General features: G+C 33.9%; 1 protein-coding gene across 1 annotated transcript; it reads right to left on the reverse strand.

Moving 5' to 3' along the window:
- Window positions 1-956: 956 nt before the first annotated feature.
- LOC148615262 (uncharacterized) lies at window positions 957-4,147 on the reverse strand. Its single transcript, XM_088590016.1, has 6 exons — window positions 4,130-4,147; window positions 3,830-3,956; window positions 3,000-3,131; window positions 2,122-2,235; window positions 1,541-1,657; window positions 957-1,178 (listed from the first exon to the last, which is right to left on the reverse strand). The coding sequence occupies exons 2-6, from the start codon at window positions 3,936-3,938 to the stop codon at window positions 1,012-1,014; spliced, it is 639 nt and encodes a 212-aa protein (XP_088446142.1). The 5' UTR covers window positions 3,939-3,956; window positions 4,130-4,147; the 3' UTR covers window positions 957-1,011.
- Window positions 4,148-17,903: the final 13,756 nt, after the last annotated feature.

A 17,903-nucleotide genomic window follows, 5' to 3' on the forward strand; every position in this document is an offset into this window, starting at 1 on the left:
TGTGAGTATTATAGTTGAAAGTTTTGAAAGAGGTATGGTGGTACATTTTGCAGATCCAGCTATGTAACTTTGCTTGTATTGATTCTTGTGGAATTTAGGAATCCAGTACATAGACGGTAAATCACAATCATCGTCTTTGGTAGAGAGACCAAAAGAAAATAGCACAGAGTTATGGTTTTCCACAATCTCTTCTTTGGAGAGTGTAGTAGCAGTATAGGTCTTATCACTGCTATTTTTTTCTACGTCTACCTCTGATAATATAATTGGATGTAAAACGTTTTGCAGACAAAAGCAATGTTGTTTTGGGCTCTGTCTGCAGGTACGACAGCATATTTGTGTTGTATAGTAGACAACGTTTTTGCTTCATCGGTCTGTTTGAAAACTGAAGTAGCATTGGCACTCATTGACCTACTTAAAACTTTCATTTGTTTCCAAAATTATAGATTTTCTTAGATAAATGTTTTTCTCTCCCTTTCCTTCATCAAACGTTTCAAAATTGTGAAGCTGAAATAAAAGGAAAGGACAGTGTCGATATACGTTTGTTTTGTTGGAGTAAGTGGTGAATGTAACATACTTTATACGATTGGAAAGCAGAGGTGTAAAGTTGGTGGCTTAAATTATAGCTTTGGCCTTTTAACAGCCCCATGACGCAGACAGCAGCGTAAATAATGTCAAGTTTGATTTATTATGAATTATTGTCGATAAATTTGCTGTGGATGAAGAATTGCTTTCGAACAAAGAAGCTGTTGTTTCTCTAGAGTTTACAAATTCATTTTTGTAAGGTTATTTTTTTTTCTTTTTTGTCAAATACTAATACGTAAATATATAGTCAAACCTGTAATCGAGTTACAGACTAGAGATTGTGTAAAACTTTGTGTGATCGATGTCGAATCCACTCTGTATGGTATTACCTATTTCAACAACTTATTACAACCATTTAAAACAAAACAACACACTTTGAAAGTGACAAGATTTGTTATGCGCCATAAAATTAATCCGATATCTCTATTATCAACCAGGCTCCATTCCTCTACCACCGTCTACGGTACAGCACTTTAGACCAGCACAGCACTCAAAACCAGTGGCAGAATTTACCTCAATGAAGCCCGTGGTGCATTCAGTTGCACAAGCGCCGGTGGATTGAGTATTATTTGTACAAGTACCTTCTGCTGTAACACCTAAATGCAATAAAAAAAATCAAATAATCATGTTTGTTTGGTATGTTATATGAATTGTCAAGATTTTACTTGAAAGTACAAATAACGACAAACTCTCTAACAAAATCAAGTGTGTCAAAGTAGCATAAAGTATAATATTTAGTTAAATAACAAATTATATTAACTACCAAACAAGAAATTTTTCACCGTATTAACCTTTTTTCTAACCCGTTCGAAGACATTTAGAAAACAAACGAAGTAGATAAATATTTGCATTTTGTGGATATTCTGGTTGACATAATGAACTATTGATATTTTAAGATCAGGCGAGTTTCATTAAATTAATAAAAAGAAATTTCCTTTTTATTTACTAAGATACTTACATGTTTCTTTCTTACAACATACGTTCCCATCACAGCATGGAACATCTATTGTATTATTTCTATCACACTTCTCTGCTTTAACACACTCACCATTAGCTGCTAAACATGTACTGTTATCTGTAAATAGCAAACAAAATATCAATCCGTTTTTACATTTAAAATATATCAATAATAAATTTCTCTTATATAACTCGATGCAGAGATAAGAAGTTACTAATAAAAGGGAAATGGTGGATACCAATCACATCGTTTATTTTAAATCCATGTTAGCTACTTAAACTCCTGAATGACTTAAAATACAGATGCTAGCTCCATATTTCTTGAAAGGTACTCGATGAAAGCTTCAAAAACATTCATATGATCAGCGTAAATAACCTTAGTATTTGAAAATATCAAATAGATTAAATAATTCTGATTTCAAATAGGGAACCTTTTTCACGTCTGTCGAAAAAGTATATATCTAGTTTTATAGAGAAATTTTAATTTATTTACAAAATTACATTTAAAGTTACATTAACCAAAAAGTCAAAGTTTAATATTTGAAAAAAAATCAATACGATATTCGTGATGTATATACATACTTTCATCGCTGCATGTTTTTCCCCTACATCCGTCAGGACAACAACATGACGGTGATCCATCTGCTTTAATAAGGCATTCTCCAGTATTGCAGTTATAGTTCGAGCAAGGATTCTCTAAAAACAGAATAATTTTTCGCATTTAAATACATTAACAGATTTTTATTATAGTTTTTTTTCATTATTTCCAACTATTAATTGATTTGATCAATGCTTTTAAATTTAACAAACCATAATTTTTTCAATACATTGACCGACTTATTTTGTAAGGTAAAATTATACCCTCTCCATTTTGAAGCGCCTTATATATATATATATAGTTTTTTTGTGAAAAGAGAAAACTAAATTAACGTGTTTCCATAACTTTAAATTCCTATTTCCGCTGTGTGAATTTTCATGACAAAATCTACGGCATGAGACATAACAAGTCCGTTTTCCTGTCAAATTTGACCCAAACTAAGTAATCATTTTTATGTCACCTACATTGTTTACCGATTGGACACCTATGTAAAAAGAAACTTCAAACAACAGACACTCTAGTGCAAGATTTATCTCAGAATAATTTGGGTAACGCTTAGCTCTCTAAAATCTCCTTCCTTGAAAATCATATTCATGGATTAAATTTGAAAATTATATCAGGCTATCACGTAAAATAAAAATTTAACGGTTTAGGAGAATTTGAGCATTTCAGAGATAAGAACACAGTAACAGACGGGCAAACATGCAAGTTGAGTCCTATACCATCAGTTGCGGTGGTAATATTTCATACAGCTCCAAATCAGAATTTGGTATGAAACACTTTATTTGTATGACTGTATTATCACAGTACAATGCGATATTCATTTCTAATATCTGATATTAATTGAAATGATAAAACGTACCATCGCATCGCTGTCCTCTCCATGAACCAGTACATTCACATTTTGGTATGGTTCGCCTCTTTCCATGTAGGTCACAGTGAGCAGTGGCGATGCATGTGCCTCCATTTGAACAATAATAGTCTTTACATGGATCTGGAGATTGAGTTATAAAAATAACCATCGAATTTAGGTAGAACAAATATATTTATGTGCTGAGAAATGAGAAAACTACCATATTCGATAACTGAGTCACAGTACACCATCGCAACTTATGCATATAGATAATTTGAGAACAAGTAACAAGTCAAACAAGTAAAGAAGACAGAAACGTTCTAAAACAAAATGATGACGGAAACACCAAAGAGGACAGATAAACAGCAAGTCGCAGAACTTGACGAATATTAACAAAATCGCCCCGCACAAACACTACTAGTCTCTTTCGTTGAAGACAAAGTCCGCAGAATTAAATTATATGTAATATAAAATACCGTGACATCAATAAAATGGTTAAATAAAATATATAACGAGAAGATTGTGATATAATCAATACAGTATAATATTTTCATCAGTACTATCAAGTATGACAAGAATCATTGATAGTATGGAACCTGATCAGTTTTGTGTCATTTCTTTCATCTAAGTGAAAGCTGACTCTTGTTTGGTTTTGTAAATAATTAAGAATTTAAACAGTTATTTTGCTTGTTGACCTCCCATAGGAATGATAACTGCAAAACCAAATGTCTGTTTTACAAACCATGGAGAAAAATAACTGTCAAACTTTCCAAAGATTTCTTAAGATCAAATATCGTACATAGACTTGTTTATTGACAAAACCAATTGAAAATACATACCTTTGCTGTACATTTTGGTATTCAAACGCCTTTCGTAAGGATACTTCCATGAATCAACTGTCATTAGGGTTACCAATGCCAACAATACAAATCTATAGACATTAAACATCCTTGGCAACCCTTTAATCTGTGGAACATGAAATAAAGACTGTTTGAATTTAACTGACAAAATCGATTACGAATATTCAAAAAATCTAAACTTGTACAAGACGAATATTTTTTTCTACCTTATCTAACCAACTATTAAATGAAGATCAGAGATGAAATATAACATTTTAATTGAAGTGTGCTTAGACCAACCAATGATCTTCTGCGCAGGTTTCGTTTTAGTGTTTTTTTTTCTTGTTTTTTTTTGCATATATAATTTAGTCGCTAGAGCGTTTGAATGACTCCGAATATGCAATATGTTGAAGAATATATTTTAAATCAAAAAGGTGTGTGTGAAAACGTTAGAAATGATGCCTTCTACCGCAAACCAATATTCCTTCATACTAGAATATTCAAATTGAAATATGAAAATGATCTCTGTCATAGTAAGGCTAACCAATCACCTTGCCAGTTTTATAACATCTTAACCTTTTAGAGTTAACAAAATATACTTTTTTGTAATTTCTAATAAGATTTCAAGCTTTCTGTTTTCATTTTGTAGCTTTGTTCAGCATATGACTCTATCCAGCATTGAACTGTGTTTAACATATAAGTTTGTCCCTTCGTGTTACAGTATGAGTATTTGTGTAACAGTAGTTGACTCAAGCTGTGCCCGGTAATGCTCTTTCATCAATATAACTCATCTTAATTTGATATTTGGTAACCTAATTGAAAATTAACATGATTTTAGCCATAATAAAAAATATTTCAATGCCTTACCCTACAATCATTAAAATATAAAAAAAAACTCGGTGAACTTCTCTGAAAATTTGTTAATTGTTTTGCATATGAATAGTCCATATATTAGCAGTTTTATACGAAAATTGAATTTTGGATTTTTGGCAAAATGGAAGTTTTTATATAAGAAAATAGCTAAAAAAATTTACCCCCTTGTTATTTTGGTAACGTAAAAGCATGGTATCTCTTCTTTAAATAAATAGAATGAAATTTCTTGTTTAGTCTGATGTATTTATCCTTTTAAAGTGCATTTGACTTAATATTCAGTTATTTATTTGAATACATTGTCAAAATGACCCTAAAATATCAGATATGGTTCAGTTTGGCCAATGATTCAGATTTCTAAAAATAAAAAGCAATATTTTGGGGGTACCCAAGGTCTACTATAAGTATATGAGTAAACCGGGGACAATTTAATTATCGACAAGCGTAAAACCATGAAGTTAACTCACTTAGTATTAAGTAGTCATAGAAACGTTCTTTTTATTCTGTGTAGATAATTCATAAGTTCCAATTAATACCCTGCGTTATATTGCATCGTTTTCAGCTGAAGGTCCATTGTTTTTTTATTTGTTTTGTTTTGATTTGTTTTGTTTGTTTTGTTTTTGTTTTTGTTTTTGTTTTTGTTTTGTTTTTGTTTGTTTGTTTGTTAGTTTTGTTTTGTTTTGTTTTTTTTATGTTAAGACTATCATTTATAACATGTAAATTTGACTTAAATTGGTCATTGATATATTTAAACTTTACAAGTTGAACTAAACTTGATACCAATTCCATCCGCCTTTGATCAACTTCTGAATAAGTCCGTTTTCTTTAAGATATATATTTGTCTCTAATCAGTTAAATCTTTTTATCTCTGAGGAAGTGTATTACATATCGGCAAGATAGAACAAATCAAAAATATCAAATTACAATACCTGACAAAATATATTTAATAATACCTGACAAAATATATTTTAAGGATCGCATACTTGAAAAATAATTCATGGAGGTGGTAGATTTGTCCTCATTTTAACATGGGTACATTCAATTATTTAACACCGAGTGATAGCGAGGTGTAACATGAGAATATAAATGCCAAAACTATGTTAAAATGAGTACAAACTACCCCCTAGACCACTCGGTCAGCTAGGCTATATATAATATAGCTTTCGCTGACCGGGTCATTCCTCCTAGTAGAATTAATATAGGGATCTTACTTGGTACACGATGTATGGCGCTGGACTTTGTGCAGGCGGTGTTGCCATAGATGTCACAGCGGTACGAGTTCGAGTCCCGTGGAGGGAACGGCCAAAAATTTGCATCGCAAATTTGACAGTTCTAACATCGTTGGGAATTTTCAGACCCTTCTATAAGTTTATGTTATCTTCCCTGTATCAATTTGATCCGATGGAGCAGTGTAGCGAACAGAGTCGTCACATTTTGAGACGTTTGTATAATATTGATTTGTTGTGACATGCATCATTAATTTGATCCTCTATCCTACATAATAACACCTAGATGAACTTACAATACATCGTGTACCAAGTAAGGGCCCTAGATTAATCCTACGAGGAGGAATGACCCGGTCAGCGAAAGCTATATTATATATAGCCTCGCTGGCCGAGTGGTCGAGGGCACTGGACTTAGTGCAGGCGGTGTTGCCATAGATGTCACAGCGGTACGAGTTCGAGTCAAGCGGAGGGAACGACCAAACATTTGCTGCGTTGGGAATTTGTCAGCCCCTTATATCTATATATACTTTTTGCACTCTAAATATTATTCTGAAATATTTCAGCTAACACATCAATTACTTGATGGCTCAAGCTCTCACACACTTTACCTTGTAATAGCACCGATCTCTTAATATTTCAGGTCGTTGGTACTCAACCTTGTAATGGCAACAATTTCTTCTTCATATTTGCCGGGCACTAAACTTTTAACGACCAGGCTAATGCGTTCTTCTAGGATAGGGACTAAATTATGGACATTACCTTTTATTGTTGTTGAGGAAAACAGAAGTCAAGTCTTTTCGTCGTTTTCTGTAATCAATTTAGGACGAAAATGGCTTTTGCTTTGGTAAATGTTGCATTTCTGGTACAACTGTTTTGGAATGAACTGTCCGAAGTTATTTTTCTGACCAAATCGCTCGGCCAAACAAGATAACAGGTTCTTGTATATCACAAAAGTAACATTGTTATCAAGTCACGTTTCTTTTTTATTATTTGGAGTAAAATCTCGAACCTTGTGTGAGATTGCAAGGCAAATATTCACTTCGTTAATAATAATGTCTCTGACTTCCAGTTTTTTCTGGTCAGTACATGTAAATATGTAAGTTTTATGGAGTTTTTGGTATATTTAATCCTTCAAATATTTGAAGGATTAAACTTAATATCATAATAATTAATTAGGAAGAGCAAATACCCAAAATAAAATCACAAGTGCCAAAAAATGTTAAAATCAAGTGTCAATGGATCAATTGGGAAGCCACAAAAACATAAACTCGCATGGGTTAAAAAAAAACTCATTGACACACATGGTTCTTATAATGAAGAATTACCAATGACGAATAATTAGCTTTTTTTGTTGCAAAGAGTATTCAAAGGAACCAAGGTTATAGCGGTAATCAAAAGAATGCAATCCATGGACAAAGACCAGGCATGGAAAACAGACATACACAACAAAGAACACAAAGCAACAAACATCATACACACAAAGAAAAAAAAGCAAATGACCAACTCGGACTCGACTAAAATCTGGGAGCAGGAACCAGGTGCACCGGTAGGGTAAGCGTCCTCTGCTTTTCTATAAACACCAGCCGAGTTGCTAATATAAAGTCAAATCCGGGGTAGACGAAAGAGGAAAAGAAAAGTATGACACGTTGAACAAATCAGTTTTCATGGTGCAGATGGATACACCATAACAATCCATGATGACGACCATAAAACCTCTGTATTGATGACTTAAATTTTGTAGCAACATAACCCTGTTCCAGAAGCCTATTTGTTAGAATTCTAGTGCGATACAAAAAGTCTGCGTAGTTTCGGCGGCAAGATCTGGCATAACATATGAGTTGTGATATGAACACTCCATACACAGGTACTTAAGGGATGTTGCTACAGATGAGAGGAAAGTTGACAATTCTGATTGAAAAGTCATTACGTTTGTCGTATAGTTTGGTCAATAGTTTTCCTTTACCATCGATTTCTAAGTGTAGGTCAAGATATGAGGCTGACTTCAAAGTGTCTGTAGAATCCTTTATCTCAAGTTCCTTGGGGTAGACGCGATGTATCAAATCAACAAAATTAGGATTGTTTAAAGATAACACGTCATCTATATAACCGAAACTGAGATTTAAGGATCTAGCTAAACGATATTCTTTCTTCCGTATCAGATCAGTTATAAAGTCAGCCTCATAATAGTGAAGAAATAGGTCCGAAAGTAGAGGAGCACAATTTGTTCCCATTGGAATGCCGACAGTTTGATGGAAAACGCGTCCACCACACTGGATAAATATAATGTCGATTAAAAATTCCAGATTTTGTAGCCATCTTCTTCTGTGTATTTGGAATATGATTTGGAATTATTTCTTACAAAGTATGAGGAATCTCTACCAAGAACTATATATTTGTATCTAGTTGTACCATCTTTTTTCGAAAAACAATGATGTATTATGTTATTAAATCGGGATTTTAACTGAGTATGGGGAATATAAGTATACAGTGTTGAAAAATCCAAGCTTTCAATGCTATTACATTCTGATAATAGCCTTGAATTTGTTGTTTCCAAAAGATCTTTCGAATTTTTTACCAGTTTTTTAATTAATACCACTACGGGAGTAACACGTGTTGTGGTAGGACTGCAGACCTTCTTTGACAGCTGTGATTATAGAAGTTGACCATTTTGAAAGGGGTTTGGTGGTACATTTTGCAGATCCAGCTATGTAACGTTGCTTGTATGGATTCTTGTGGAGTTTAGGAATCCAGTACATAGACGGTAAATCACAATCGTCGTATGTGGTAGAGAGACCAAAAGAGAATAGCACAGACTTATGGTTTTCCACAATCTATTTTTGGGAGAGTGTAGTAGCAGTATAGGTCTTATCACTGCTATTACTTTCTACCTCTACCTCTGAAACAAACATTGGATGTAAAACGTTTTGCAGACTAAAGCAATATTGTTTTGGGCTTTAATTTGTCTGGTGGTAAGGCAACATATTGGTCATGTATTGTAGACAATGTGTTTGGTTTGTAACACCGGGGTCTTTGAACTTATGTAGCATTGGCACTTATTGACCTACTTAAAACTTTCATTTGTTTCAAAATTTAAGACCTCATGGCTTTTAACCACTCTGACAGAGAATCAATGTCTTCTTGTTCTCGTTTTATCCATTTTCTTGTGTAGTCCTCCACGGCATTCATAAGAACTTTAAAGTTATAATTCCAATTTATGGAGCGTGGTTCACGGTACTTGGAACCTTTAGAAAGGATATTACGCAGAGATTCGTTTTCGATGATGGATAAGTTTCCCGTAACGACGTGACCGGGAGGACCATATTTGAATGGAGAGTTTTTGCAAGAACAGTCAGATGGTTTAGCCTTGATGTCCTCAATCTCAAATTTCTATATTAGCATTTTATAAATGAAAATTTTGGATGCAATGCGTGAAGTATAGGAATATAAAGCAATATGGACTTGTCTTTGAAATATGTAGTCATTTGCTTGTAACGTTTATGGGATGGTTTATGCTACCTTTGTTGACAAACGGTAGTGACAGAAATGATCATTTTTCTTCATCTCGACTTTTCACACAAATTGGTTTAAAGAGTCAGTGGAAACCAATGTCCAAAATGAAGGCAACAAGTCTGTATAATGATAAGGTAGGGTCAGAAACAGGAATGTCAAGACTTGTTTTGTAAAGGGAGTGTAGTAGAGTGAGAGGTATAGAATAGAGTTTGGTTCTAATGTGAAATCAATGTCTTCTTCTTCTTGTTTATAGATATGATGTTCCGCTACACAACCACGAGATGTTTTGTTTTTCATTTCGAAAGTGACAGCTGTCTTAACTTCATGTTTTACTAATATTTTTTGTTATTTCTGTCCACGAAAAAGTAATTTCAATCATATATTGCATACTGAATAACCTGCAATGAAGTAGTTTAAAGAAAGAATGTACCACAGTCAATGAGTTAAAAGGCATACTTAAGTTAATCAATACAGAAAGACAACTCAGAGGCATCGGATAGCAAAGACATAGGAAAATAACGTTAAAAAGAAACAGAGAAGATCAAAATACACAATGTAGACAACTGAATAAAACACAAGTATATATAAAAACTGAAGATAAGAAACACAAAACAGTTAAAGCATTTGATATCGTATTGAGTTTTCATATCACAACTCATACGTTATGCCAGAGCTTACCGAAACTTTGTGGACTTTTTGCAACGTGCTAGACTTCTTGCCATTATGCTTGCTTGTTGAAACAATACTAAAGTCATCAGTACAGAAGTTTTATGGTCGTCATCGTGAATGGTGTGTCCATCTGCAGTATGAGAAAAGATTGGTTCACCACGGCATAGTTTTCCTTATCTTTTTCATCAACCCCAATTTGACATTTTATCAGTAGTTTAACAGCTGTTTTAAGGAAAGCAGAACACCGGTGCACAAGGTTCGTACTCCTAGTTTTAGTGGAGTCCTGGTCGCTCATTTACTTCTGTTACTTTTTGATTTCTGCTCGAATCTTGATTCCCTTGATTACTCTTTCCAGAAAAGGGATGATAGCAGGTGATTCGGAAGAGTACACTTCACTTCTTTTTTTTTGACATCTTAACATTTATATACAACAGGAATTAGTTCTAAGATTTTGTATTACAGAAGGCCCGATTACGGCGGGTATAGCGTTACAGTAAAATAATAAGAAATAAGTTGTATGTTAATACATGTAACAAGTGAAATGTATGTTCATTAAACTACGTGTTTGCTTATAAAATTGAAATGTATGCTCAAACAATTAAGTTTAAATGGGCCAGTTCCATAACTTTTTAAGGGAAATTCATAATCAAAACTTGTGTGAGTCAAATGCTTCATTTTGTTTTGTTTTGTTTTGTTTTTTATTTTGTTTGTTTTGGTTTGTGTGTGTATATTTTATTTTATTTCTTATATCTGGTTATTAAATCCAGAATTAATTTGTTTTCATGATCCTGGTAAATTAGAAATACATTACTGTATACGTATTTAGATAAATCTCTTCTTACACAACTATGTTTAAATGACAAGACGGAAAACTTTATATAAAAATGTTTTTGTCTACATATTCAAAATGTATCTATGAATAGCAGCTTGCACGTTTGGAGAAAAAACAAACAGATATAACGTATGTGGTCGATTGTTGACATTTGAGAATGATTTTATAGCAAATATTCATATTGAAACTTATAGAAACGTTTGTGTCTAAAAATGAATTTTAAAAAAATCTTTTTTTGTCAAGATCATTTGTTGCTTTTATTGCGGAAGAAATATTTACAAATATTGCTCCCCTGGATTTATTGCCATAGAAAGATGTGGATGTTTGTTATCAGCAATTGTAAATACGAAAAATTATGTCTACATTGAAAATGCACAAATCATAATGGTGAATATTTACAAATATATAGGAAAAAATGAATCCTTTTCAACATGTCGAGAATATAGATAGTCTTTACATAATACAAGAAGTTGATTTTCCTATATTGTACTTAATTATTTAAGTAGAGAAGGTAGTTGCTCTAAATCCATGGTTATAGGGGACAGCCATCTTTGCTACAAGATAATCTCCCTTACTGCAACATTACCAGATGGCAGCACTAATTACGATGTAAATGTAGCACCTTATCTAAAGTAGTATTGAGTAAACAACCCTTAAGCTGTGAAGATTGCACAGTTTGTTATAAATGAAATTGATGAAATTGATAGTGAAAATTTATCTTACATGTAAGTGAAGTTTACATTTCTTTTAAATGGAATATACATAAGATAAAAATGAAACGCTGCTATATGCTTACATTATCTCTCCTGTATCAATTTGATCCGAAAGAGAAGTATAGCGAATAGAGTCGTCACATTCTGAGACGAATATATATAGTGTTGAATTCATCAAAATTTTATGTTATTATACTTAATATTATATGCAGATTTCAAATTTGGGGTTCTGAGACTATTTGGGGAACGTGAGGGGACTTTTGTGACTTGCTTGCAAGCACAACTTATAACTTGTTATTATTATTATAATCCTCCTGTCATGAAAATTCATTGAATTGTCCGCACGTTTTCTCAAAAAATGCCTCATTTAATTGAGATGAAACTTCACATAAAGTTAGAACTACTCTTCGAAAGATGCAGAACTCAAAAATTTTTATTCCAGATGCTGCCATTTTTTTTCAAAATGGCCACCGGACTGGACGTACCCATTTTTTTACACCGAAAATTGGAACATCATATATCTCGGAAACTGCTGATCAGAATTTGACGAAACTTGGTGTATATAATGAGCTCAATAGTCCAAACAAAATTAAGAAAACAATCGCGTACATCTCGCTCGCCATTTTCAAAATGGCCGCCACCGCGATAAAAAATTCAAAGTTGTTCGATTTCGATGAAATTTGATATCCAGGTTCTTTACGCTGTCTCGATCAACAAAAAGCAGTTCATCTGACGATATGTTTCTCAAAAGACAGATCATGAAATGGGAGGCGACTTCTACACTGTCATATAAATTGTTGAAAGTGTCCGCCCTTTTTCTTAAAAGTGGCTGGTCCGATTGAGAGGAAACTTTTCAAGAAGTTAGAACTGCTCATCGAAAGATGCAGAATTAAAAAAAAATTTCCAGCGGCCGCCATTTTATTTCAAAATGGCCGCCGGACTAAAGTACCCATATTTTTACACCGGAAATTTGAACATCAAATATATCAAAAACTGCTGATCAGAATTTGATCATACTTGATATACATGGCCGCCAACGTGGTCAAAAAGTATAGTTGGAGTTTTAGCCTTAGTATTTTTCGGGTGATGCACCCCAATGCGCATGTGGACGGGAGTGACTGATAGAGGGCGGGGAACCGGAAATGGACCTTGGGTGGCCGGAAGTGGACTCAGATGGGGGACCCATGACCAATAAAGGGAACATGGGGACCTTTTGAAGTAGGGAAGAGGGCCTTAAAGGTTAGGAGGGGGAAATGACCGCCATAGGTATCCTCATTAAGTGTCTTAATTAGCGTCATTATATATCATGATGTAAACAGGCAAGTATTTACCTATCTTTGTTCATATTTTTTTTCTACATTTTCATTTACGTTAATTCTATTTTTTGAATCGGCATTTTGAATAGATGTTGAATTTTGATTTTATTTTATTTGTGTTCAATGGATTGTGTATTTTGAATAGATGTCTCACAGATTAGACAAATGTTTGAAACTTCCCATTTTACTGGTGATTTCAATAGCCCATGTATTGATTTTTAACCGTTTTTATTGTGCTTTATGAATACATTACAGGTGTAAGGACGTGTTGTGCAATGTTTATCTCTCGGCCATTAATTTTTATTGTTGTAATTATTTTTGTTTAATTATGTTTAATATTTTTTTTGTATTCAGTTTGAAATTTTGACTAACCACTAATGATTATCCTGACAATTGTAAGGTTTATAATTGATGTTTACATTTGGAACGTTAATAGTTTTTGAATTGTGTACTGCCTTTCATTTTCATTAAAATTAGATTTTTAAAGTCGACCATATCATCACCTATTACAGACACACTCAACCTTTTTCATCGATTTTATACGTGTTATGGGGCTCTAACGGGTAAACCGATTACTTTTTTTCAATATATATATGTTCAATGTTTACATGTTGCGTGTACTTGATTTGACCCGTTATGGGGTTGTATTGGGTAAACCATTGATTTGTTGATTTATATATTTTTTATTCATGTGTAGTTTGTTTCCTACGCCTTTTGTTTAAGTTTGAGACTTGTGTGCTCGTTTAATGTTTTTCTTTTGTTATTATAAGGAGATTGAACTTTTTACTGCTATAGTATTTTCGATATTTCCATGTCGCGTACACCCTTTGAACGTGTTATGAGGCTCTCCCGTTATGGGGGTAAATCACTGAACTACGGAATTTTATTTTTCTCTCTATAATTTCATCCGTGGTTTGTTTTCTTCGCCCCTTTTTTTATGTTTAAGTATTGTATGTTTTTTATAAGGAGATTGAAATTTTTACTTACACTCAAATTCCTACCCACGCTATGAGGCTCTGATAGTAAATATATTTGTTATGCTGTCGCTAACGGTTTTAATAGGTATCATCGGTTTTGAGCACCCTGTTTTGTGAGGAGGACTTTCTTTAGTATAGACTTATTACACAGCAAGATTTTTTTTCTGTTATATTTTATTTACAATTCTTTTTTATTGATCCATTCGTCGGGGTGTCGTCTGTATTTCAAATCCGGGTCCTGTTCAATGCACTGTTCCATAAAGTGTTCTTCTTCCCCTTTAAATACCACTTCACGATCCGATTTTCTTATGATTCCGTTTTAGTATGAGGCTTCTTGGCGTCCGAGTATCATTGGCAGCAAGGCCGCGTTTTTTTTTGTTTTTTGTTTTTTGTTTTTGTTTTTTTTTCACTCTATTTAATATTCACTTCCTTATTTGTTTACATTACTTCTGGTCTTTGAACTAGGTTTTCATTGTACATCCCATCTCATCGTATAAGGTTCTGACATCGTAGATCAATATGATTCATGTAGTTGAACTTTTGTAACTTTCTTGATTTATTAAGGTAGTTGTTTCTTATACGAGGATGCACGATACTCCGCTCAGGTTTCCACTAGTATTCTGACGTTGTACATTTTACGTTCTTAATACATCTGAACGATCTTTGTTCCGAAATCCTCTCTACACAGTTCCATTTATAAGTATCACATCTGTTTTCTGGTCGACTTTTTACCTTTCCTCCAGCTGGTCTACCACGAGGTCTTTTCGGGGTCTCACTTTCTTTTGTCAGTTTATTCCTTGGTTTGCATTGTGCACTTTCTTTCGTCAATTGCACGTGTATGGTATTACGACTGGTGACCTCTTCTAATTGAATCCCTCGACAGGGAACTATCTTGTAAATCTTTATTGCTCCGAGTGTGTTCATCTCCTTTGCCAGTCGGCCAAGAAGTGACCACACATTCTTTTTCATTTCTATTTATACTTTTTTTCATCCAAGAACACATCCTGAATTTCCCATGTGAAAACGTTGCCTCTCAATCTCAACTTGTCGGGAGTGCCCTGTTTCGTGTCGATCAATAAATATCCGTGGGGTTTGGCGGTGGCATACTCGTACGATTTTATAAAGTAGTTTGTCTTTTTTGGAAACATGTTTTGTTGGGCCACGGTCATGGCCTGTGATACGTCTCTGGGATTTTTAGACAGAACCAGGTAATGGACATTCAGATTGATGGTCCTGTGATACTTGTTTTTGTTGAACAGATTCTGGACCAACAACATGACACTTATATTTTTATAGTGAGAATATTTCTTGAAGAGATGCGAGTTAGATTCGGTGACCGAATTCATCATATCGTCTAGAACAATGAAGTGTCTCTCTCTGGGATCCAAGGTGTCAAGGTCCGGGAGTCCTTGTTCAAAGTCGACATCTTCCATGGATCCATAAATGGTCTGGTACACATCGTAACACCAAGTTGTCCGATCGGATCTAGGCATCATCATGTGTTTCACGTTTTGTACGAATCGACGTACAAACATTGTTTTTCCACTTCCGATGGGGGCTGCTATGACACTGGTAAAGGGATGGGCCCATGACATGAAATGGTCGTCCAAGTATCCTTTGGGTACGTCGAAAGCAATGGGGATCGCCTGTCGGGTCTATGAAAATGTTTTCGCTAGCTGGGTCCTTGGGCAAGCTTTCTCGAGTTTCATCCTGGATCGATTGGCGTAGCCCTTTCGTATGAGGGTCTTGGCATAGTCCATTCATCAAAGTATCTTGTTTTTTTTTTTCTTTTCTCAAAGCATATTGGTGTAGTTCTCTCATCAAAGTATCGTAGTCCAATAAACCAGTTTGCATCGATTCTGTCTTCCTAAGGTTGTTTCTTGCTGGACAGGATGCGTATGTAGACTGTATTGGTCTGTTTGCATGGTTCTCGTAGCGTGATAGACGCAGTGATTTTTGTGATGGTCTAGAATAAGGAGAACACCTGGTTTCATTCCGATGGGTTACATCAATTAAAGCCTGGTATCGTCCATGAGTTTTTCCTAAAATGACGTTTCATATTATACCTTCTTGTAAAGATCATCTTGCATTCTGGACAGGTCGTGGACATCTTGTAAACGACGACCTTCTTCTTCGACAACTGAGAACAAAATGATAACAAATCTTTTTTACATTTATTTTTAAGACTATTTTTGCAAGTCTTCTCGCTGATATTCCTTTCATACTCTAACCCCACCTTTTGAGGCTATGTTTGGTTCTTTACTCCCCCCTTTCTTTCTTTTGACCCCCTAATATTGACTCTTGACTCCTACTCTTGACTCTAACGACTCTTGGCTCCGACTCTTGACTCCTATCCCGACTCTCACGACTCTTGACTCCAACTTGACTCCGACTCTTGACTCTAACGACTCTTGATTCAGATTCTTGACTCTAACGACTCTTTACTCCGGCTTTTGACTTGTACCCCCGACTCTAACGATTCTTGACTCTTACGCCCGACTCTAACGACTCCCGACTCTAACAACTCGTGTCTCTATTCTACTGATTCTAATCACCTACAATTGTTCCTTCACTCGTCCTAACCTTAACTATGTCTATCTTTAACTCTAAACCTTTAACCTGACATGAGGTTTAACACTAGATTGTTATTTTCTGCCGAAAAATTAATCATTTAAAAAATAAAATTATAATAATAATTAACTTCACTTTTTGCATTGGGTTCGTGATTTTATTAAACATCCAGGCAGTTTATTTTGTAAAAGAACAGTTTCTAGACGAATTTTAGTCGTGACTAAAGGCAAATCTTTTCTAGAGATTGTAGCAATAACGTGAGCAACGTGAATGTGATCTAAAAATAATGGAAAGGGCAAAAATACAAACTATCACAATAAAGTGATGTGTAATGTATCTTCATTATGTAAGGAAAATAGATTGGTGAATGATATTTTAACTGTGCATTTCCTCATGACAAATTTCTAGTTTTGATTATTGCGATACTTACAGGAGGTCTAGTCTTGTATTCTTTGCCCCATAGTCTTCTATAGTATACTTTAAATTTTCATGATTTTTATCAAGGATTGTTATAGTATTCCACTGTAAAAAATCCTAGTTTTTACTCTATTAACCGATGTTGTTGTAAAGGTATGCATAAAATATATTAATCATATAATCATAAGTCGTTCAATAGAAAAGGCAGTAAGTACATTTGATTTCTAACAAGGTTTCCTAATATATTAAGTAGGGTTTTTTTTCATTTCTGTATCACATATTTATATACCCAAAGGAAGGAAAAAAATTCCACATACAAATTATATCTAAAGCTTATAATAGATTATAAAGAAGGAAATGATAGTCATATTTTTGAGTTTATCATAAAATTGTATGTAAAATTAGCGATTGTTAAGTAACGCCAAATAGCTCATAAATATGTGTGTTCAGCGACGATCGAAACAAGGTTAGACATAATCAAAGTAAAACATATATTATTATGTTATGTCCGGATAAGGTGCTTAAATAACACCACGCGACCTTTATGCAAATATGAATAACATGTATCATCATAATGTGTGGTAGATAATCTACAAGTAAATGTCCTTAAAATGTGATACGATGAAATCTAACATCGTAGTAAACTTAAAATCTACATGAATAGGTAAACAAAGATATACACAAAATTACTGCCAACTAAATTAAAGTGTTATCATTAAACAATAAATAATTTGAAATTTTATCTAAATTAAATTGCATATAATTTTTGTTAGATTTCAAGTTTCAAGGTTTAAGTGAATTTCATTAAACCCGGAGTAAAATCGACAGTAAACGTGCAGTAAATTTTTATATCAAAGGAGAAAGAAATTTACTTTAAAAATAAACTTAATTAAACGCTAGCATTCATGAAGTGTTTCTATGTGTAGGTCATGATATGAGGCTGGCTTCACAGTGTCTGTAGTATACTTTATCT

Source organism: Perna viridis, chromosome 6, assembly GCF_037379345.1.
Source record: "Perna viridis isolate PV_CMFRI_1.1 ecotype Kerala chromosome 6, ASM3737934v1, whole genome shotgun sequence".
NCBI lineage: Eukaryota > Metazoa > Mollusca > Bivalvia > Mytilida > Mytilidae > Perna > Perna viridis.

Coding starts and splice junctions, on each gene's coding strand:
- LOC148615262 (XM_088590016.1), bottom strand. CDS start 3,938: ATGTTTAATGTCTATAGATTTGTATTGTTGGCATTGGTAACCCTAATG. Junction 2,236..2,999: donor GAGAGGACAGCGATGCGATG/GTACGTTTTATC, acceptor TTCTGTTTTTAG/AGAATCCTTGCTCGAACTAT. Junction 1,179..1,540: donor ATGTTGTAAGAAAGAAACAT/GTAAGTATCTTA, acceptor TATTGCATTTAG/GTGTTACAGCAGAAGGTACT.